Consider the following 25438-nt stretch of genomic DNA (forward strand, 5'->3'; position numbering starts at 1 on the left):
AACAGCGTGTCAGGCTGCATATCACACATCACACTGATGCTCCCATCTTGTTTAGAACATGGCAAAAAATCATTAATCCCTTCCTTTGCAGCCATAACAGCTTACAGTATTCTTGGAAGGCTTTCCACTGAATGTTGGAACATGGATGTAGGGATTTGTGGCCATTCAGATCATCAGCGACGTATGACATGCCATTGATGGGCAAATGTTGGCTTGCAGTTAGCCTAGTGTTCCAACTGATCCTGTAGCTGTCCAGATCCAATTGTAATAACAAAAAATAATAAAAGTTGTTTACACAACATTGTCCGTCATGTAGGCTACATTGTTTTACTGATTGAGCTTAAGTTTAACGCGCATTCAGATGGAACCACCAGGGGGAGACCGTGAACTTTTATTGAATTACTTGTGACAAAATTGAAATGACTTGGTGTAAATCATTGGTTTGATGTAGAAAGGAAGACGTTCCCAGCGCAATATATACCGTTATCAATAGAAGTGATAGAAGCCTATTTGGCTTTATCCATTAGCCTATCCATTATTTTTTGGCTTTTTCTGTCCAGTCTGAAAGAACCAAACAACATCTTTCAACTTGCATACAAGGTGAGCTCTGAATGAATGGCATTTCATATTAAAAAGAAATGGATTTCCAAACCCTTGATTCTATTAGTTTCATTACCTCGTGCTCACAGCATCTGCGCGCGACCAAAAAAAAAAAATCTGCGTGGCACACCTGGCGCGCTCTGAATTACATATGCAGAATAGAATAAATTTCCTATTAAAAACTGTATTTGAAAGGGCTTGTCCCTTCGTTTCCTCTCAGAGCCGCGTGTTCGCAGCATCTGCTCATGTGTGCGCGCGACTTCTCTTTAGGCACGCGCTGCGCACTTGGCAGTGACGCTCAGAGTAGTGAGGTGTGTGTAACCAAGAGCTAAAATTGGTTTCGTGATGAGGAAAAGTGAAGGAACAATCCGTTGCGATCTGTTCTGCTGTCTTGTTTGAAGGAACAAAGGGAGCATCTTCCCTTATCAGAGAAGACAATTGAAGAATACTGTTCGGAACACCACTTGCGCCAGTAAACTCAACAATTTGACCTTTTTCTCGAAAGGGAACATGGTCGATTTAACATTAATACGACATCCAGCATAAAAGAAAATAAACAATATATTTAAATCTCATTTAACATTTTCCCGACAGGAATGGATTCGCTCATCACTTCCAATGACTTCCAAAGTAACTGGACAAACAACTACATCGAACAAAATGAAACCGAGATATACTGGAACCAGTTTGTGCAACCTGCTTGGAGGATAGTGCTCTGGGCAGTGGCTTACAGCACAATTGTCATTGTCTCCGTGGTGGGCAATATTACGGTAATATGGATCATTTTAGCGCACAAACGAATGAGAACCGTGACGAACTATTTCCTTGTGAACTTGGCGTTCGCTGAAGCGTCAATGTCCGCATTCAACACCGTTATAAACTTTGTTTACTCCGTGCACAACGAGTGGTATTTCGGACTCTATTACTGCCGATTCCACAACTTCTTTCCTATAGCCGCCGTCTTCGCTTCCATATATTCAATGAGCGCGATTGCGCTCGACAGGTAAGTTCCTTCATTCCCATTCACACAATGACACGCGCATGACATTCGGTTTCTTGTTGACTGGCTGCTTGTGCCTGTTCTGTCGGTGTACAAAATGTACAACATATAAATGACGCTATATTAAATAAATGTGTTAAAAATGTAAATGACTTTTTTGTAAAACTGCCCATTTACAAAAACTACCATATTTTCCTCCTGATTGTAGGACATAATGGTAATTTCTTGTGAGCCACCCCGTCTAGGAGGATCTAATTTTATATTCAGTTCAATAGTTTTTAATCCACAAATCTAAAAACATTATAGACATAGGCTATAATACGCCACAGATCACTAATATCTAGAGAAACTAAATCAGATCAATTAACCTAAAAACGAGTTATTTCGAATGACTAAATCCTTGATGAAATGACAATTAAAAAAGAAGACCATAGCCATTGATCAAATGTATTGAGATGAGATTTTGTGCCATCTTTGTTCAAGAGAGAGAGAGAGAGAGAGAGAGAGAGGGAGAGAGGGAGAGGAAGAGGAAGAGGAAGAGGGGGCGGGGGTGTTCTGTCAAGGGTTCATGGAATCATTTTATTGATTTAGTTTTAATTAATTAAGTTTAAATTTTATGAATTAAACAGCTTGCAAACATAGCCCACAGTACTATCAGTAAAAATGGAATAACATGCTGTAATGGATTAATGAAAAGTAATATGCAAATTATTTAAGACATTTCTCCATATAAAACCATTTGGCATAAATAGCTCTTTTAAATTGAGTGTATAAGGTTCCTATATAAAACCCCATTGGACCTTTTTTCTAAGAGTGTACTTTTGCCAGAAACTATGGTTACAATGGATATGTATTAATGTAATAACATTTAGCAATGTTCAGTTCTGCCTTCACAATGTGAACACAAGTGTAAAATTGTAGCCCTTTTCATGTCTATTAGAAATGATCACAGCATAGATGGCAGAGGTCATATGGCTGTGATGTCATATGATAGATGTTGGTTATTTGTCATCCCACTCATAGCCTACCATAGTCATCATTTAGAAACCCTAATTTCTTTAGTGTTTGTGTTGTTGAGAGGTGATTGTGTCTGCTTTGTTTCTTCATTCATCAGCTGCCATGTCTAGCAGCATAAGGAATTATTCACAAGAAGTTCCAGATTTCAGTTAATGTCTGACCTTTCATAACACTGTTCTAATTATAAGATATCATGTTTCTAACCTTTTGACACAGCACAGATAATATTAAAAAAACATGCTATTTAGCAGAAACATGAAATTCTTTAAAATTCTATTACCTGAGAGATCTGTAGTGGAGATGGAGGGCATGGCTTCTTGCGAAGACTGCACTATGTGTGTTCAGGTCCTTCCAGAGGAAATACTTGTCACACTAATGGGTTATTTATCTTAGAAAGATTTCTTTTGGGGAAAAAAAGCAAGCCAAGATTACATTCTCTGAAGACAAATTTTGAAGCATACACAGCAAATTAATCATGGGTTTACAAACAAATAACTTAGAGCAATTCCTATAAAGAAGACATTTACAGAGTCTAGAGCTTTTCATTAAGCACTCAAAGTAGTTCTAGGAGTAGTATAATTCTGTAGAATTCGAGCATGTTTGATCTTCAGCCAGTTTTAAGTGATTTCTGTCATGCAGTGATGTGATTATTATCAACTAATGGGCAATATGAGGTTGGAAAATTGAATTATGCCTAAAGATGTAACATAGTAGTAAAATTTAATTAGCATTCTCAGAATGCTTGCTGCTGACAAACCTCAAATTATTTTATATTAGATGAAACCGCTAAGTCAGTATGGAATTAAAATTCGCCCAATCCCTTTTTTTCTAAATGCATTTTATTGATCATATTGTTATCATCCAACAATTCATTCATGTATTTCATTTTTCTTTTCTTTTTTTTACCTCATATTTTTTAATCAAAATGTCATAACTCGATCTACGGTAAGAATGACAGAATTCTCTCTGGTGATTGTTCTTTAACCCTTTAGGCTGCTTAAACCCCGCCCCTTTCTTACAATTGGCTACAAGTTCATAATCAGATCTGCCTCCATCCAATCAACAACCAGGCAGAACCCCAGATGTCCCTGCCCTACATTTTTTTATTTTTAATATTCAGTTTCACTCGGATGTACGTCACAATACAGAGAAAAGATCTGTCTATTTCATTACGACTTTAAAGGTGCAATGTGTAATATTTCTGAGGATTTATTGACAGAAATGCAATATAAGATCCATTACTATGTTTTCAGTGGTGTATAAAGACCTTACTTAATGAACCTTTATGTTTTTATTACCTTAGAATGAGTAATTTATATCTACATAACCTCGGGCACCCCCCTTCTATGAAGGTCGACATATCGTGACGTCATGTTTCTACCGTAGCCGACAGCGAACAAACAGCGCTACAGAGCGCGTTTCGTCACTAACTTGAATGAGAAGCAGCAGAAAAAGACGCAGCAGAATACTCAGGTTGTCCCTGACTCTGCAAACGTGGAGAAAAACATGCTGTCTGAACGACGCCTCGGACATTGTAACGTTAGCTATTTCCCCTTACCTAGCTGCTTTGATGCTCTTATCCATAGCTCTTATCTTATACTAACTAGCATGGAAACAAGCTATGGTAAAGTCAGTGAATAAAAGACTAACACAATGATGAACAAGTAAAAATAACAATCGCAATAACGTGGTTTTACTGAACAATTAAGTAAATATAATTTAATATAAAATATAATATAAAGAAACCTCATTGCTTGACTTGCTACTCTCTGCTGACTCAGACTCAGACGACGACATCTTCCACCGTAGCTTCTCCTTAGAGTTTGCAAACGGAGGGATAGGCCGTGAGTGACTAGCTGTTTGCAATTCGCAAACCTCACCACTAGATGCCGCTAAAAATTACACACTGCACCTTTAAGAAAGTCAAGACGAAAGGCGCAATAACAAAGCCGTTATATACGTTTTAGTAAGGATATATCACAGGCCACTTTGTTATGTACACCTTGCTAGTACTGGGTTTGAATCCCTTTTGACTTCAGAATTGCCTTAATTCTTCAATGCATAGATTCAACAAGGTGCTGGAAACATTCCTCTCAGATTTTGGTCCATATTGACATAATCGCATCACGCAGTTGCAGCAGATTTGTCGGCTGCACATCCATGATGCAAATTTCCCATTCCCCCACATTTCAAAGGTGTTTCGTTGTTTACGACAAATTCTGACCCGACCATTTGAATATCGTGGCAGAAATTGAGACTGATCAGAGCAGGCAACGTTTTTCCAATCTTCTACTGTCCAATTTTGGTGAGCCTGTGTGAATTGTAGCCTCAATTTCCTGTTCTTATTTGAGTTTATGTTGCCTTTCTATCAGCTCGAACCATTCTGGCCATTCTCTGACCTCTGGCATCAACAAGGGCATTTTCGCCAACAGAATTGTCGCTCACAGGATATCTTCTCTTTTTCTGAACATTCTCTGTAAACCTTAGCAATGATTTTGCGTGAAAATCCCAGTTTATCAGCAGTTTCTGAAATACCAGCCCGTCTGGCACCAACAACCATGCCACGTTCATAGTCACTTAAATCATCTTTCTTTCCCATTCTGATGCAGGTCATCTTGACCATGGGTGCGTCTCAATCACCTCTTCAGTTGTCGGGGCACTGATCAGGGAGTTGGCCATTTTAAGGGCTATCTCAATTGTATAATCCTACTAATGCACTGAAAAGTTTGCTCCCTAAAAAGTCAAGAGAGTTGACTCTCTTGAAAAAAGTGAAAACCAGAGATCATCCATGCTCACCATGTTCCCTTAATGGAAGTTCTGAAGCGTAAAACATAAATCACTGAGCCAACTCTCTATACACATAATGACACGCGATAGATGTTTTTAAAAATACAAACCATTTTTTAATTATATTTCAGCATAAACATACATCACTAGACAGGTAATGAACATAATCTAGCTAACATTTATTAGTTTATTTACAGTTGAAACATTGCATTAAATAACAATTTAGGATAATGTCAGAAAGAAATCAGTTCTGATGTTGTTCATAAATACCAGTAGTGATGTTGTACAATGAGGACGTTGTCATGTCACCGGAAAAAAATATTCATCGGTGTCCCAATGTGTAGTGAGCCAGGGTCCTTACTGTCCAGTGCCCGAATTCGTGTACACAATATACTGATTCACGACCTGGGGAAGCTAGAGCTGCTGAGACGCACCCCATGTCTACATGCCTAAATGCATTGAGTTGCTGCCATGTGATTGGCAGATTAGATATTTGTGTTAACAAGCAGTTGAACAGGTGTTAATAAATTATATTTATATTTTTTAAATTTATTTACACGGATTTTACTTCTTATTTTGCATTACTGTGTATATTAAAATCATTCAATAAAACCCAGTTATGAATAATTATTGCAATACAAATTCTCCTACGCACTTTGTCTGATGTGTTTTGCTTGCCCAGATTTCAGCTCTGTTGCTCTGGTTGAGTCATTGTTGCTTTGTTAACACATGCAGACGGGTGTACATTCACAAACAGCAGCAGGGCTGTCACCTCTGTGCAGACAGATCACTTGGGCTAAACTGCAGTGTGTGACATAATTGTGTTACGTGCTTTAGTAGCAACAAACCATTGCCTCTTTGTCCAAATACCAAACATCTCACGTATCAGCTGTTTTTATTTTTCATTTCTTGCATTTAAACACATTTAAGCACACACACCTCAAAGTCAAGCTGTGACGGCATGCTAAAGAGCATGTGTGTGCTGGTGGGACGGCACATGGATCAGAGGCTCAAACTGTCATGTGTGGCAGGAGTAGGATTCCTAATAAAATTACAGGACTAAAGCTAAATTTGAAGGAAAAGCACTGCAAGCATCAAATTGTGTAAGCACACTGTCCATCTCCGCTCGCTCTAGAATGTTGTCGTTATTGATTTAGCCCTGCCGCTGCTCAGACCGATGATCTATTTCCCTGAGCTCCACTTATGTCAAACAGATGTACTTCAGTGTATGGGTGCTGTGTCTGACCTCTTCACCTGCTGGAGAGTGTGCCATGAGTTCATTGTCAGTTCCTCATTTACTCACTCATCTTTTCTGGCACTGTATGCGATAATGTTGTCCTTCAGGGCATTACTTCAAATCTTTTGGATTGTCTATCACGTGTAAGCTTAAGTGTGTGCGCCTGGTGGTGGTTCAGCTGTAAGGTTTTCCCATTAAGTGGAAGTTCTCTCATTTGACTAAATTTTTATGCTTTAAGGAATTCGATTTCAAATATCAATAGTTCACCCGGAAATGAACATGTTATATTCATTTACTCGCCCATATTTTTCTAAACCTGTATGAACAAAAAAAAAATCTGGAGATCTGGAGATCTGTCAAACTCCAAAATGACAAAACGACACCATAAAAGCCTCATAAAAGATGGTCTGGTAATTGTTCCCCCCTGCCCAAAGCTCTAAAAATGCATGTCAAAAGTCACATAGACTGCAAAAATGACACATTAAAACTATTATTTGCTAGATACCATGGGCTTTTACATGTGACAAAACCAAATATGATTGCTGTCAGTGGTGTCAAAATTAATTTAGTGCTACAGCAGAAGAATTCCAGTGAATAACAACAGATTTTAGTCTGTTCTTCACAATGCTTACATGGTGCTTTTTTTGGTCATTTTGGAACTAATCTTTCTCCTTTCACTTTATAGAGTATGTATATAAATAATATATAGATATGTTCTTCTATATAATAAAAGTGAAAGATTCGCATTCATATTCACTTATTTGTGTTCCACAGAAGAAAGAAAGTCATATGGTTTTAGAACAACATAAGGGTGAGTAAAAGATGACAGATTTCACATTATTTCAATGTGACATTGGTATTCTTAACAACAACAAAAATATTCTGTGTGCATAACAATCCATGCAGGGACTCAGTTGCACAGAAGAAAAACAATTGTCTGACGCAGCTGCCTAACAATTGGCCTGAACCTATAATTTATTAAAATAAATTGATCATTATTCAGGCTGTGAATCTAAAAGACAGCTATGAATATTAAGACTAGGGCATTTCAGGAAGTTGGAGACTAATTAAAAAAAAAAAAAAAAAAAATAAGGAGAAGGAAATACATTTTTTATTGGTCAGAAAAGTTTGTTCCTCAAAACTATCTGCACAAACCAGATAGAGACTTATTAATGAAGTCACTGAGAGGCTAGTTGTCACTTTGAAGGACATAGTCAATTTTCCAATAAAGGGATTAAAAGTGAACCAGTTAACCGTATCACGAGCTCTGCTTAACATTGGCTCACATGGAAGGACGTCACAAAAGACACCATTACTGCCATGCCTGAAGTTTAACCAATAGGTTTCATTAACAATTATTTGAAAATGTAGAAAAATTTAAAACAGAAATGCATTTTTGTTGCCAAATGCTGAGATCATTTCAATAATCAGCGATGCAAACAGCTTACTTTTCTGCGAAATTTGCTGTTTTAAAAGCTAAATCAGCCACTAATGTGATGTACCTTTGAAAATAATGTGAATATTGGTTTCTACAATTTACTAGACATCATAATCATTCGAATAAGAATCGCTTCTCCGTTCTCAACCCTATCACTCTTGAACACAAAAAAGTTACATGGGATTCTATAGAATTAGGGTTCTTGACTCTATATGAGGATAAATGTATTAAATAATTGTTTAACAGTTATTTTTTCTATTGATAACGTATGTTTACAAGCTGTTTAATTAATAAAATCGAATTAAAACAAAATTAAAACAAAATCAATAAATGATCTCATGATAGGAACCCCTTAAATATGAAGCTCCTGACAGAAACCTTTAAGGTTCTGTATAGAATCTTTTCTTCTGAGTGTGTAGTAGAGACCACACCTTTTGTTTTTCAGAATTCAGAATGGGAGTCTTTATATTTTTTCAAGGCATTGTATGTGGCTAAAACCACAAGAAAAATGCACACCGGACACAGATTCTAAGGAAAACAAAGAAATGTCTGACAAAGCCTGACCTTCAATACCATCTCACAGTCTGAAAGTGGTAAATGGAGTCCTGCATGGTTTTTCTCAATTCCTGCCACAAGAGAATATTCACTGCCCATATAACTGATAACTGGAACAGATCCTATGTATTATATTGCAGAGCTCATTTTATCACAATGATACACAAACCCAAAACTAATAACCGCACAAATCCACTATTGTACTCAATATTTGAATGCTGTGTGTGGGGGATTTATTGTCTGAGCTTCATTCCATTTTATAATGATACAGCTCCATATTGGAGCAAATGATTTAAGAGGATTTATCTTTGATACCACTGAGATCTGCTGGACGGAGACGTGTGTGTACGTGATGAAGTCACTGATGTGCTGACTGCTTAAATTGTTCAGCGTGCAGAGCAGCATCTCTTGCTTTCAAGCACAGCTCGAGCTGCAACGTATGAATGAAGAAGATCACAGTGGGAAAATAAGTGTGGTTGTAAATAAGAGTGAATGTGTGCTGAGAGCCAAATCCACAAGCAGACAAGCAGCAAAAATTTAAATTACCCATTAAATATGAAAGTATTATGCAATCATTTAAGACATTTCTCCTTATGTAAAACCTTTTTAGCAAAAGGTGTTCTTTAAAATTGAGTCAAGAACCCTAGGGTTCTATATAGATCCCAATTGAACCTTTTTTTAAGAGTGTAAAGAACACACAATATTTACCGAATCACTAAAGTATGGGCATTAATTTGTAAAAAACAAACAAATAAATAAATAAATAATAATTCATAATTAGTATTTTTTTGGTTAATTTTGAATATTCACAATTCATTTTTATGAATGAAATTAAGCTTATTTCCAGTTGAACTTAAAAATAACTATTAAGTAAAAAAAAAAAAAGATAGTTTAAAATAAATACCTCAGTATACAACAGATGTGGTGCTTTCAGCACATCTGTCTTGTTCTTCCACAGATATATGGCCATCATTCATCCCCTGAAGCAGAGGATGTCTGCAACACAGACCAAGGTGGTGATCGGGGTCATCTGGGTTCTGGCTTTTCTGCTGGCCTTCCCCCAGTATTACTACTCTGACACGGACCAGCTGCCGGGCAGGGTGGTCTGCTACATCGACTGGCCTGAGTACACTCTCCTGGACTTCAAAAAGATGTAAGCATCTCACTTTTAACTAATCAACCTACTTGTCGCCCATGCTGCCTTTTGCTGATATGGGAAAATATTTAGGTTTAATAAGTGCTTCAGAGATTTATGGCTGTAGGTGCAGACTCAGAGAATTTCTTTTTCAGATCGAATTTCACTAACGTTTCCGGATATTGCTGGAAATATTACCTTTATGACTCTCTAATTTGGAGTAATCAAAAATCAGTGCCGCTGTCCCCCTAAGTGTTTACTTATATAACAACAGAGAGGAGCTCCATTAAAGAAAACTTTAAACACAGGAAAGTCATGGTCCTAAGAGAGAGTAAAGGAAAAAGTGCAAGACTATTAAAGCAAACATAATTGGAAATCTTGCCCAAGGGTAAATACAATGACTTTACAAGAGCATACGCTAATGACTATTACTCCTCCAAACGGTGGGGTATACTCTCAGAAAGTTGGCTCGTATTCAGATTGACATTAATCTGAAGTGCTGAGGTCTAATATAATGTGCTGTGAAAATGGTGCACAAAGCTGTTGTCCGGTAGGATTCAAGTCCAGCGAGTCCATTAAAGCCGAGATCATTCTGCAAAGAGTTTTCATTGGCATCATGCACTTTGTTTTAAAATGTGGTGAGGACAGTTGTGTTGGGGGGGGATGCACAGATGTGCCTGTTATGATGTCACAAATCCGCTTAGCTCACAAAATACGATTATACACAAATAACTCCGCTAAACAGAGAACTGTTTGGATAAATAGTGCATGTGATGTACTGATTTAGATATCAGGTATCTACTGTCGAGTATTTGCTCATTTCCAAGTTAAAACTGAAAAGTTAATCAAGATTAGAAATATGTAAATGTAATTTAAACAGCTCTTTTGATAGATTATTGCAATCGAAACGTGATAGATTAGAGCGTGTGTCTGAGAACTGTGTGCCGGAGAGAACATTGACGCCGGCACTTAGTTATAAACAACTACAATGAGCACTTAGCAAAACAATTTCCAGCACTGAATTATTACTCATTGTAACACACTAAAACTAAATAAAAACTTCTGCTCAACAATTAGAGATTCTTCTTCTTTTAGATATATTTGCAGAGAAAGACACCATACAAAAGTGGTGTATCATTTATCACCCCTGCTTTAAAAGCCTCGTTCCTCTTTCTCATTCTCTCTTCTGTCTCTTTGTTAGATCATCTCTGTACATTTCAATCCCTTGTTTCTGCCTCTCACTCATATTCTGTTTTGTACTACATTTATAACTTTCTGGTGTACTTGTTATATTCCTCCTACTCTCTGCCTTTACTGCGGTGAGTGAGAAGTGCTAGTCCTTCTGTGTTAGTTAGTGAAGGAGTCAGCTTTCTAAGGCACCAGAGAAGTTCCCTTAAGCACCCCAACATCTCTCTCTCTCTCTCATCTCTCATCTCTCTCTCTCTCACTCTCTCATTTCCCAAACTCCCCTCTTCCATTACCGTGTCTTTTCACACCAGTTGAGATGAGACCTATTTGCTGGTGTTTCTAACAAGGAAGCTAACACATCCATTTTTGTACCGTACAACATATTTTTCTATAATTCCCAATTCACAAACTGCAAGGAACATTTATGATTCTTACCCCCGGTTTCACAGACAAGGCTTAAGCATAGTCCCAGACTAAAATACATGTTTTAACTGAAAGCAACTTGCACTGACATATCTTAAAATATGTCACTGCCATTGTTTTGTCACAAGATTCACACCAGTAATGTTTTTTTTTGTTTTTCTTTTTTTTTCACGTTTATGAAAGCTACAAATGTAGCCTAATACTGGCTAAATCTAAGTGAAACCAGACCTAAATCTCTATTGTTGTCTCATTTTACACTAAAAATATTCTTAAACTGTTAGCTGTCCCTTTTTTGACCATCCTGGATCTGAACTTAAAGTTGTAATTCATGAATGCTTTGGAATACAGACCTAAGACTGGTCTCTTTTTAAATAAGACACTGGACTTATTCTATTAGTAAAAACACTTAAAAAACTGAAAGTGTAAACAAGTTGTAGAAGTTTGCTTACTGTAAAGCAAATGTATTGAACTAAAATAAAAAAAATAAATAAAAAAACATGTCTAGTTCAGTACATTTGGATAATTGGACCACTGAGAGATTTGAAGTTGATATCACAAAATTTGAGCCTGCCTAAAGGACTGAGAAGACCATTTCCATGGTAATACACAATATCCAATTTCAAAACGGTCTCCCAGAGGAATTTTGAGTGTTTAAGCTTTTAAATGATACCTATTTTATGATGATTAGTAAAATATGTGATAGGCAAAAAAGGCAATAAAAAGCATGGCAAATCTCTCACTACTAGGCCACTGAGAGGTAACAGGCTATAACAAGATACATTTACTCGAGAAGCAATATCGTGTAAAGATAATAAGGAGTTTACAAGGAGGTATGAACTTGGACGAAAAGTAGACGTTACTGCTTTCGCTCATTCACCGTGGTAAAATTAATGTATAATGAATGTACACACAAACAAACACAAAACACCCCGCAATACATCTGGAAGAAAAACATAGTATGTTTAATATGGATAATTAAACATTATGTAATAATTATAAAATAATTATTTAGGTCAAAAGGATTCATGCGTCAAATTTACAGAAAAAGAATCACATCCGGTTGTGCAGTTGCGTACAGTCTATCCGCTCAAATCTAGTCTGTCAGTTCAAATATTTCAAGGTACCCTATAAGCTCACATTGGATACGAAAATTGAGCATCTCGCAAAAGGTCAGAACTCCATACAGCTCCCATACTATTATCTATTGGAAATGAATAACTTCCTGTCTGTTGTTTGTCAGGGATGGTGAAAAGTCGGCTTATAGGCTCAACCGTCCTGAAACTGCAGCCACCCTCATTATCCTTTTCATTCCATTCCATTCCTGCAACTCTCCCGCAGAAGTGATGTATTTTAAATAAGAGGAGAGTGTCTCGACAAAATCCAAACACAAGTGGTCACATGAGACGCATTTGAAATGCATGTTAATACCAGGTGGAAATGCTAATGCATCTCGACTGACCACTGATCGGCGCCGATAACCCATCTTAAAACCAGATGTAAACTTCAGATGAATACATGTTGTAGTAGATTTATTTTTCTTGCCTCATTGGCAAATAGTTTTTTGTGAGGATAAACATCACAAAATATTGTTAGATTTATGCATTAAACAATAATAAATAAAAAAAGGTTTTGTCAATGGGGTAAAACTCCCTTGAGGTGTTAAAGTAGATTTGGGGGGAAAAACTTTTCTGGGAGTAAATTAGACTCAGTTGGGAAAGCCTGCCTTCTCAGACTGACATCAGAGGTTTTTCAATAATTTATAGAAAATGTAATATATAATTTGATATACCTACCCTTAATTTGTCCAGTTAAGCTAAAAGATAATTAATAGTAAGGTCTAATTGGTGCACATTCTTTAGAAAATGTTTCAGAGTTAGACATTGAGGTATTTCTAAACTACAAAACCAAGCCAAAAATAAAATAAAAAATATATTGTGCAATGTATATCAGTAATTTCTAGCAGCATCACTGATCTCACAACCATGCAAGAAGTAAAAACAGAGCACAAACATCTTCAGAGCCACATGAGGTTGGATGCACTCAGAAGGAGAACAAACTGTCTTCAGCACTGTACACTGTGTGCCATTTATCAACACCAGCTTAAAGAATAGACTCATAATACTGCAGTCTTCTTGTTTGTCTTAAATGAGATACTTTCTTCAGACACAAATTTCACACACATAAAGTCATACTATACACAGTTTGTAATGATTGATTGTAAATATCAAATTCATTCAATGAAAATAAATCCTCTTTTGTAAAACTACTTTTTGAGTGCCATTGCCATCCAGTCAGCAACGGATAGCATGTCTGAATGGATGTAGCACTTATTATTTTCATAATGAAGCCATAATGAGTACAGATGGGTTAAGTGTGCCAAACTGAGATGAGACCTGTCTCGCGTTAACATAATAGATATGTCTGATTAGAAATGACATCAGGTCTGTTTTACAGCCCTTGAATTTGTTTTGAAGTGTTGGACAACGCACTGTCTCGCTCTTATTCATGGCTTTGCCGTGCTGGGTGTTATAATAGACTGCAGACACATGCCAGAGTATAAATAGTCCGCCGTGTTATGAAAGCTCACATGCGACATACCTGACATGAGCTCACATGCTTATGTTCAAGTGCTGACAAATTATCTGTATGCTATTCAAATAACATTCACACACGTTTACATACAGTAGACTTTTGCTCTCACATACATGCAGACCACCCAGAGGAAATACGTTTTGCTTAGAAAAAGACTTAATGGTTGTTTCATTTAAAGTCACCATGAAATCGGACAACCCGTCACATGCATGAGACCACAACGTTCCAATGGTCCAATTAATTCCCGATGGACAAAATCACGCCCCGTCCTACATTTTTTCTTGTCCGAGAAGACGTTTCGCTTGGATATACAGTACGAAGAAATAAAACTTCAGTTTCAAGCCGACTTTAAAAGGATTGTCTACCCCAAAAATTCTGTCATCTTTTACTCACCCCCATGTCTGTCCAAACCTGTATGACTTTTCAATATATATACACAAAAAATATATATATTTTGAAGAAAGTTGAGCTCCAAACAACATTAGATCCCGTTGTACGTCTGCACGATTTATAAAAAAAAATCGGAATCGTGATATGGCTTGGTGCGATTGAATTAATATGTGTTGCGTGTTTCAGAGTGAAGCGTGGCACTGTGTTCATTTAGATGAGCATCTAGATTTGCATTAAATGCTGCTCCACACAAACTAATCTCTAAGTTTGAGTCGCTTCCAACTTTGGGTCGCTTATAGCGTGCATCTGGAAACGCAACCATCTTCTCAAACTTGTAATGAGAAGCGCTTATAAACCGGCTACCTGTGTTTTTCTGTCCAAAAATAAAAAGCTTGAAAGTTTTAAAATGAAGAAATTAATACAACCAGAAATATCACTATTGTAATTTTATAGTTAAATGATTATTATGCATTTATATACTCGTTTTTTATTTCACAGTGAAATATTACAATAGTAATATTTCTATTTAGTAATAATTTTAATAATAATTATTTATTTTTTTCATTGTTAATAGTCATGTCCATCAGAATTTTTTTGGCCAAATTGTGCAACCCTACAAATAAGCACAGCAAACCTGGAGCATCGCATTAAACTGCATTTTAAATCACTATTTTTATCAGAAAATCTTGCAGCCCTACTTTCAGTGTGAAAAAAATAATGAAACCATTTTCAGAATATGTTCTTTAGTGTTCCATAGAAGAAAGTTTAGAACCACATGAGAGTGAGAAAATTGTGGCAGAATTTCAGACAGAATAACCATACTTTTTAAAGCAAAAGTCTTCAATTTGATATCACTGCTGTCGAGGAAGAACATACTCTAACAGGAGACTTTGAGGTGGCCCAGCATTATACTGCCTCATTATCCCCCATAACCCTATTCATCCTCTAGAATAGATAAACAGCCATTAATACTGCAAAAGCGCACTTACACAGAGGCAGTTTTACACACTTACCTTACATAGTCCAGCTAAGGTAGCTAGATATCACGTTATAAAAAAAAAAAAATATTTTTTTTTATAAATTTAAAATCAGTGTGACTACAAAAAATGCAGAGATGTATGATGTTATCTCAGCAGCCTTTCATCGTGTTCTCTGGCTCTGTTTGATAGCGGGTCACAGATAACACATTCTCCACCATACTCACCTCAGTTGACAGCTCACTAACAGCATGTGGCCAGTCTGTTACAGTTTGCTTAGCCTGGAACTTTTTGGGCGACTCACAGGCTTCATCTCTCTCTCCCTCCGTCTCTTTCTTTCTCCTTCTCAGCTCTTGCGAGAATAGGGGAAATTGAGCTCTCCTCGGCCTGGATTCTGACAGGGTGCTCTCTGTGCAGCACTGATTTCAGCAAATTGCCATGAAACTCACATTTTACAGAAGAACTCACAGTGCAGTTAGCCATGTTTTAATGTACAAATATCAACTAATATGAAATATTAATGAGGCGTCTGAAGACAGAACAACTCGTATAGCTGAAAAAAAAAGTCACATTCAGTGGTCATTCTAAAGGAGAGATCCACAGAAGGTGCAATTGTGCAACAACAAAAAAGGCCAATGTTTGAAATGATACATTTTTTTTTTTTAAATGATCTTAAGTTTTTAAAGTATCTTATGCTAATGCAGCTATTACTCCAGTCTTCAGTTATGATCCTTCAGAAATCATTATAATATCCATATTTGCTGCTCAAGAGACATTTATTACTATTATTAATATCAGTTGTGCTGCTTAGTATTTTTATGGAAACCAGGATAATTTTTTTTTCAGGATTCTTTGATGAATAGAATGTTCAAAAGAACAGCATTTATTTTAAATCGACTTTTTGTAACATTTTAAATGTTTTTATTGTATTAAAAGTATACATTTCTTTACATTTTCTTTAGCATTTGTTTTCTCCCTACAAACATTAATAAAATGCATAAAACAATTGTCTAGAACACAAATTACACCATAATAAATGTTTTAAAAATAACAGTTTATTACTCTCAATATACTCTTATTAACCAATTTTATTATGCTAATTTATTGTTTAACATTATTTTCATTAACTTTTTAAAATAAAAATATCATAAAAATTAAAGCATTTAAAGAGAACCAACAAACAACTAAACTATTAAAATAGAAAATAAAGTTATTTCAAAGAATTATTTAGACTCTGGCAAAAAAAATAAAAAATCACCACCCCATCTACACCATTGGCCACATTATTTTTGTCTCAAAGTAATTTGGGGAATTCCATAATTGGTCAAGCATTTGGTGGTAGCGATATGATGTAAAGCAATGCTAAATAAGGTATAATCACTCCGTCCGACACATGTAAACCATATCAGATGTTCCAGTCTCTCTCCCTTCCTGTTTTTCCGATATTTGACCGACGTGTCCAAATCCTGAAAGAACATTTTCAAAGATTGTTTTTGCAAATGTTCCCCTCAAGCTGAGATGCAGTGGAGTTTTAGTGGAGACGTTAGAAGACATGCAGAGGTGAGAATGAGAAAACACAGCTTTTATTTGTTTTATAATTAGGTTTCCATCTGGTAGTCACATTGCAAACTTTTACCAAATCCTGGGCTTGTTTTAAATTAAATAACTGCTAATTTCTCCCTCCACTGCAAATGTCCTCCACTATTAGCGGGAGGCTGTTTCTTGGATGGCAAAAGCCACATAGATTGTATTTAAAGCATTCTACCCAGGGCATTAGTTCTGTCTGTTCAAAAAGCAAATGTTATTTTATCATGGTCCATAACCACAGACATATTCTGATGTTCTTTATGATCCATTTCCCTAAATTTGGTGCTGGAACTTGTATTTTACATATCATTAGTGAGCTACTGCTGCATGAAAGTCCCTCACACTGTTCACTCATGGTAATAAACAGACACTCTGAAAGGTGGAAACCAATTTGGAAGTGTGATGCTGCATGAGACATCGCTTCTAACTGGCAGCCTTTTTCTCCAACACAGTTCTGTCAGACACTTTGTCATAGCGCAAGTAAAACAATTCTTGACTTTGACGCTGAAAGGAATCAGTCTGGCTGGCATATTGCTGCATCTCTTCATTACCTCTGACTGTGAATTGTCCAGTTGTTCTGACATATGGCATTCTAATTTACTCAATAACTTAAGACCACAATTCTCCACTTAACTACTATTATATTTCATGCAGGAACTGCTCAATTTTGTTGATGAAATTTCCACAGCCACAGATGAAAAATCACTTTCTCTCTGGAATTTGACCTTGCTAGTCTGAATACGTGGCATCAGAATGAGTGTTATGAGTAGGATGGGGCAAGATGGGCCGGTTGTGCTGTCATTATTTGGCACAACCATAGCTCATTAATATTAATTTGCTCAATTTTTTTGTCGTTAGGTCATCTTAAACCATCCAGCAGCCGCATTACGCAATTGATAATTATGAGCCAAAACTTTGTACAATTCAACTATGTACTAAATTGATGTTCTGTGCAGATGTGCTTGACTTTGTATGACCTTGTAGACGTTCTAGAGATATACGTATTACAAAGCAAATGTTACATTTGCTTGGATATAGCTTTAAATATTAATAAACTGATTGATTGAAAAAATTGAAAAGATTGAAAAGTTCATTTGAGAGTTCATCCAAAAAATCTGTCATCATTTGAGAAGAGAGAAATATAATTTTCTCTCTTCTGTGGATATTTTGATGAATGTTTTAACATTTTTTGTCCATAAATGAAAGCCAAAGGGGTCCAAAACAGCATAATTGTCACGGGTGAGGTGGTTGAGATATAGCGCATGACAAATGAGATATAATAGGATACTTTTATTCAAAACTAAGAACAGAAAACAAACCACCACTAGTCTCTGATAACAATAAATTTGTATAAGACCAGGAACAGGGAGAAACAGAGGGCTTAAATACACAGAGGGAAACGAGAAACAGCTGGGGCAAATTAACTCAATGACAGTAACCATAGTAACTAACAAGATACAGCTGAACCAAGTGAACTAATGGAGGAGTGGCTAGAAACCAGAGCCCGTCTACGGAGAGCCTGGCCACTCCCTATTAAGTCCTATTGTACCGAATTTTGGTTGCAGTTCCACCAGAGTTCGCCCATGAGTGCAAAATGAATGGGAGTCTATGGAGCTAGACAGCTAAATTTGTCTCTTTCACCCGATTGCCGTTGAGAAATCTCAGATTTGATTGTAGGTTTTGCAAGTTCAACATGGGTTATAGGTCGAAAGTTGAATGAACGAGTACTTATGTCCTTTCGGTTTCTTACAGGTTGAGTTGTTGTTGCCCATAACACGCTAGCATTCTGCTAATGAACGCTGATTGGTCAGTGAAGGACTGATTACGACCAGAGATACCGCTTGATGGCATCGTGTGTGTGTGTGTGTGTGTGTGTGTGTGTGTGTGTGTGTGTGTGTGTGTGTGTGTGTGTGTGTGTGTGTGTGTGTGTATTTTTGGTGTGGTCTTTTAAAACAACAAAACAAAATCTCTTCTAGCACGTGAAAAAATTTGTTGATGAAAGCATGTAAAAATTATATCCTGAGAAAAGTGGATTTTGAGGGGTATAGCACCATAGACCTCCATTCATTCTGCACTCGTCCTGTGAGCGCCCTCATATGGAACTGAGTGGACTTTTACGTGCTTTTCCCAAACCACTGAAGTGACGTCGGCGTCCGGGTTAGCAGTAGCATGAGCCGTCAGGCAAGTGTTATTTAAATAAACTCCTAATGTACTTACAAACTTTCCAATGACTCGTTTTATGTGAACAGAACCTATTTGTACTACTGTAGAAGTTAATAATGCCTTTCTGGGCATTATTAGTGGGGTCATTTACGAGATACAAATTTGGAGCCAATAGTGCCTGCACTAAGCCATTCGGCTGATATCTCGAAATAAGCTCCAACTTAAAAAATGTTCAACCAAGGGAAAAAAGGCTTCTGGGGGGGTGTTTGGCTCGATGTCATGGTGCAAAGGACCCTAGGTTGATTTTACTCCGAACTATCCCTTCAATGTGTCGCCCCGCCCCAATCGTCCAGACTGCACTCTGGGATTACTCGATTCAACAGAAACCCGTTTTCAAAAACGTGTACTTTGAAACCCAGTTTCAAAAGTTTGTGTTTTCAGGCACCCAAAATGCCGCTGTCGTGTAAATGAAAAGTCTTTTTTTTTCGTTGAAAACGGTGTCATGTGAACAGCCCCTCAGTCTCTCACCCTCTCTCGATCACTCTATTCTTTTTCAGTCTCTCGCCTTCTCTTTTAGGCTACTCCTGTTTTCCTGATTGCACTCAACTGCTAGAGAAATGATGAACGAGACATAATCTGTGGTCAGTGTTAGGTGCCTGGACAGCCTCGCTTTACTCATCAGAATTCCTTTGTGCTGTACCTTAATGTGCTGCGTTCCATGGAGAAGCTGTTAGTTAGAGGATGGGGGTGAATGGGGCCAAGTACAATTCTCCTGATGACGGCATTCCACCTGTGTCACTAAGGAATATGAAACAATGGTAGTATAATTAATCATGGCCTTGTTTTTCAGCTCCCTCATGGAGAGAATCACTGGAAGCAACAATATTACAGAGACCTCTGTGTTGTCTTCAGAGTGGCAGGTGGCATTTCTTATATGATTATCTCTCAGTCTGGCTCTTAGGTGTTTACTGTCTGCTCTTAGAGAACATCAGGAACATTTTAGAAAGGATTTTAGCAACATATCTCAAACTGTGTTTGAAATTGTAAATTTATGAGAATTTGTCAGTTCCAGCCTCAATTTATTTCTAATAATTGGCTGTTTAGTTGTCCTAAAAAGGGCTGTGAACATAATATATATTTCGACTAATGTCTCAGTGTTTTATATATATATATATATATATATACACACATACAATGAAAGTCGATGAGGTACAGTGTTGTTGGACTCCAGAGTTCTTCTGCTTGCATTCTGCAGAAGATAAAAAGTCAAACAGGTTTGGAATGATATGAGGGTAAGAAAATGATGACATTTTTAATATTTGGATAAACTATTCCTGAATATCACATAACATGTAATTAATATTCATGAGCCAAAATAGTGACACCACAACCCACCTTATTCTAACACTCATTCTGTTCACATACAGTACATACTTTCATTCATTCCAATTCATTCAGAAAAGGGATTTTTCATCTGTGGATGTGGAAACATTTTTAAGCAGTTCCATTAAAAAAGGAAACACTGTATAGACATTTGGCCATGGTTTTGCAAGTCAGCATGTTTAACACGCGTGGTGCATTTTAATACAGTAAGACTGTAAACCGAAGGAAAAAGGCAGTCTATTTCACTTTGTAATTGTTGTTGAGAGATTAATATGGAGTAATCTATTCATCTTTGACTTTACATGTCTGACATTCTGCATTTGATTCATGATCTTGGCTCTTTGCCAGAACAAGTGTATTAGGGGTAAGGAATGAACTGTGACTTGATTTTCCAGACAGGCAAAATGACTCAAGTGTGACAGAGATTTGGCAAAGCAAAAATGTTTTGAGAATGGCAAAAATAAATAATAATTTTTAAAAAAATCATTGAAATTATACATTACTATCTGCGGGAGGAAGTCACTGAGAATGAATTGCACCTGCTGATAGAGTCATTTATTTGCAAATGCTGTTTGGATTTAGCATCCAGTTTACTAAAGATTACATTTACATGCATTTGTCAGCCAATTTTTTTCTAACTGAAATAAATAATTTTACAGATCCCCACACGTAACTTAAAAAAAAAAAAGACTTATTTATTTGATTTACTTGATTTATTTGCGGCCATGATTTACAAATTTGTTCCCTTATTTTACTCTTCATCTTGGTTTTGCACTTTTAATATGCAAAGAAATATTAAAGAAAATAGAAAATGGGAGATAAAAAAATATATATGCATTGCACAAAATCATAGGGGTTAGTTAAACAGGATTTCAGGTAGTTAGTGAATAAGAATGCCGAAATTGGAATTTATTTGAGTTATATTAATATATAAATTATATCTATCTATCTGTCTATCTATCTATCTATCTATCTATCTATCTATCTATCTATCTATCTATCTATCTATCTATCTATCTATCTATCTATCTATCTATCTATCTATCTTTTTGAAGGTACTTTGTGTGTGTAGCAGTGCTGATTTACTTCCTCCCTCTCCTGGTGATGGGCTGTGCTTACCTGGTGGTGGGTTTGACTCTGTGGGCCAGTGAGATCCCAGGAGATTCGTCTGACCGTTACCAAGAGCAGCTGACTGCCAAACGCAAGGTCTTCATCACATCACCCTCTTGTTCCTCCTTTTTCCATCATCCTTTAAGCCCATGATGACACTTGTTTACACACACAGTCCAGGTCAGACACTGAACTCAGAGTTAACAGAGCAGACAGAGATCACACGCAAGGAGAGGAGGGTCAGACATGGCCGCATGAAATAATCACTATGAAACTCATTGGTGGGGAGAAGGTCCGTCTGCTTCTTTCATCTGTATTCTGTGTGTGTGTGTATGTCCGCCCCATTCACCACACTTGAAGCATGTGAAGTGAAGATAAACCATTTTCTCTCCACGATCTACTACATTCTATTGCTATTGTTTTGCCTTAACATTTTCCTCTTCTTCCTTACACAAAACATCTTAATCTATTTTCTCAGCACATATTGCTGGTACATACAGCATGATGACACAATGTGACTACCTCGGAGCGCCTGAATGTCCCTGTTTTAGGGTTGAGCCTCATAAACATCAAAGAGTCTGTGACAGTCCGCTGGTGACTGTAGTGATTTGCTACTACATACTCTGGCTTCTGGCAGCGTGTGTCATGGTGGGTTTCATGCTGATTTCAGGCCCACTTCAAGCTGTAGATGGATCAGGAATCTCCAGTGTTGTAGAACAGGAGTAGTTTAAGGAATTTGACCTACCTTTCACAGACCTAGTCCGGACAGGTGCAGCTTATTGACTGCAGTTTAAATAAAATAATAAAAAATGAGAAAAAATATATTGCATTTGCTGAAAAATATGTTATTTGAAGGTGCACTCAGTAATTCTTTGTTTTTGGTGTTGTATTGGCCAGTATGGGTGACATTTTGGAAGCATGCCAAAACAGCATGGATGCAGCATCACACAAAAGAGGTTACTGATGCCATAGTAGAAATGCATGTTTCCGGAGACAGTTTAAAGTGATGAAACATCAACTTGTATAAAAATGAATGGGAAAAAACGTAACACTGTAGTCCTGCCTTACAGTTAAAAAAGCCAGTTGCCTGTTAGTTCATTCGTGAACAAACCAGCCTGTATGTGTAATTAGAGTTAAAGAAGCTAAATTTGTGTTTTAAATACCATTGTTGTCAGATTTTACTCCAGCTTTAAAAAGCGTTATTTAAATGAAACAGTTTTGGAGATGCTAACCATCATGATGCAACTCACTGCATGTGAAATAAAACTTTTAGCTTTTAGGCTACTGATATGACTGTATTCTTTTTATGCGAGTTTACCTCATTTTAAACATAGTTTTCAAAAGAAGTATTTATTTCTTAATGTGCAATTGTTTTTAATGGAGAAAAAAAAAAATACTGAGTGTACCTTTAAAGCTGTAGCGTGTGGTTTTAGCACCACTAGTAGCACCAATTGGAATTGCAAAAATTCTTAGGTTTCCCAAATACTTTCCTCATCATCCTCAACAAGTAGTAACACCTAACCTCATGCCGTTATTTGACCCACTGTTTCTGTCAGGTTGCCACAAATGATTACACTTTTTTGGGGAAATCAACCTGCATATGCCTTATTGTCACTTCACATTACAGTAAGCTTGGGAAAACATGTTAATCAGAGAAAAATGACCATTAAAATATAATTTGTTAATTCAAGCTGTTTTTGAAATTTGGCTCTTTGAGACATGGCTTCTGCACAATGCATATTTTTAGCTCTCTATTTATTACATTTCATTTTCATTTTTAATGACATGTTTGCATGCTGCTTGCTGGTGGTGGCTTTGGGCCATTGGACCACCTGGAAGCTAATGTCGACAAAAATTATGTCTGACAACATTCTGCCAGTTTTCGTACAATGTGGGCAGCATGCAAAACCCAGGAAATCAGCTTGAATGACAGACACTGTATTTATAGGCATACAGTATAACCAATATTGAAATGTTCTCTTCTTGCCTAACCCTCAGGTGGTGAAGATGATGATTGTGGTGGTATGTACGTTTGCTGTTTGCTGGCTCCCCTATCATGTCTATTTCCTGATTTACCAGTTCTACCCACACCTGTTTGAGCATCCCTTCATTCAGCAGGTCTATCTGACTATAATGTGGCTGGCAATGAGCTCCACTATGTACAATCCCATTATCTACTGCTGCCTCAATGACAGGTAATTTCACCTGGAGTGAAAACACAGTAATTGACGCACACACACAGTCACATCTAGCTCTTTCCAGAGTCGCTGTAATATTTGCTATAATATCATTATTGTTCGAAATGATCCATTTTTGTACCGTAGAATACAGCCCAATGCTGTGATGTATTATTCTGTAATGTATCCCGGTTTTACCGCCTCACTCAGATGCTGAAAATCCATTACAAAAGCCTTTGAAAGACTAAGTAATAATATCCTCAAGTCAGTTTTCACCTTTAAACTCATCATTATCACATCTGTCTATTCTTCTCCTACATTTTTGCACGCATCCTCAGGTTCCGTGCCGGATTTAAGCAAGCATTCCGCTGCTGTCCATGCGTCCCTGAGGGATCCTACGAGGGTCTAGAGCTCAAGTCCACCCGATACCTTCAAACCCAGACCAGTTTGTACAGGGCCAGTCGAATGGAGAGCACCGTGTCCTGCGTAACGCAGCCGTGTGAAGATGGCCACAAGGTTACCTTTGGGAGCATCAGAGTGGCTGCTGGGAGGCCGGCAACTCACAGCCCCTCCAATGGCTCGTCCTCTCGCAGCATTTCCAAGACCATGTCGGAGACCTCCAGCTTTTACTCCAGTAATAACCTACAGGAATAAGAGCACAGAAACACAAGAGTCAAGCAGGAATGTCGCCATCTTTTGCGGAGATGTAATCGTTTGATAAATCCTCTTAAATTCTCCCCCCAGTGTAAATCTTGAGGATTACCTCAAGTGTGTGCAGATGTGTTTTAGCTGGTTGAACACACACAGCAAGTGTTTTTCATTTCAAATGATCCATCATCTTTCATTCTTGTGACATTCTATTCATGAGGTTTGATTATGATTAGAGGAACATTTACATTGATTTTTTTGGGTAATGCTTTCTTACCAAAGTTATGTAATTGACATATATTGCATTGTGCTGACTTAAATGAGAGCCTGATTTATTGATCCTGCAATCACTGAAGACATTTTAAAAGTTTACATTAATGGATATGTGATGCAGTGGAACAATGAGTCATTATACTGTATATATTGAATATGGCCACTTATATTGGTCTCTACTAAGTAAAAAAAAAAAAAAAAAAAAAAACTTTATCTTAATCACCCAAGATGGCCCACCTTGCTCAAGTGATTGAAGAGATTTGAGACCTCACATCATATTTTCACTGCAAGCACATTCTGCCTTCAAAAACTCTAAACTGACTAAGACAAGAAAAAACAAAACAAAACAAAAACAGAGGGCAGATATTATATTACTGAAAATGTCACGGTAGCTTCATGGTCAGAGCAGTGATCCAGCCTGTGAAATGAACACGAACCATGTCAATATAAACACCTCCACAGGCAAATTGGAAGGTGTGCCTGGAAACACAAATGTATGGTGGTGAAAGCTCTGATTTTGTGCTGCTCTGAAGAATAGATCTGGGGGAAAATGTGCAGACTAGGTTTTTTTTTTTCTGACTGTCTCTTTTTCTTTATTCTCTCACCCCATTTGCTTACTTTAAAATAGTTTTTCTTTATCTTTTTTTTTTTGTGTTCTTTTCCTAATTGATCCTTCACTAAGCTTGGTTACTGTTGCCCCCTTGGATACTGTTGCTGTTGTAGACAAGCAGAAAAATGAAAAATTAATTGGAAAATGA

General features: G+C 37.1%; 1 protein-coding gene across 5 annotated transcripts; it reads left to right on the plus strand.

The window, feature by feature from the left end:
* Window positions 1–818: 818 nt before the first annotated feature.
* tacr1a (tachykinin receptor 1a) lies at window positions 819–25033 on the plus strand (the record flags this gene model as incomplete). Of its 5 annotated transcripts, none has more annotated exons than XM_084115310.1 (6): window positions 891–1603; window positions 9593–9787; window positions 21528–21678; window positions 23581–23604; window positions 23698–23777; window positions 24098–25033. In XM_084115310.1, exons 1-6 carry the CDS (start codon window positions 1197–1199, stop codon window positions 24411–24413), a joined length of 1173 nt encoding a protein of 390 aa, XP_083971436.1. In that variant the 5' UTR covers window positions 891–1196. The 5 variants fall into 5 exon arrangements, with proteins under 5 accessions (XP_083971434.1, XP_083971436.1, XP_083971437.1 ...); XM_084115311.1 differs by having other exon boundaries at window positions 23701–23777; XM_084115309.1 differs by having other exon boundaries at window positions 938–1072; window positions 1195–1603; window positions 23581–23777.
* Between the last annotated feature and the right edge of the window lie 405 nt (window positions 25034–25438).

Source organism: Abramis brama, assembly GCF_963993115.1.
Source record: "Abramis brama genome assembly, chromosome: 5".
NCBI lineage: Eukaryota > Metazoa > Chordata > Actinopteri > Cypriniformes > Leuciscidae > Abramis > Abramis brama.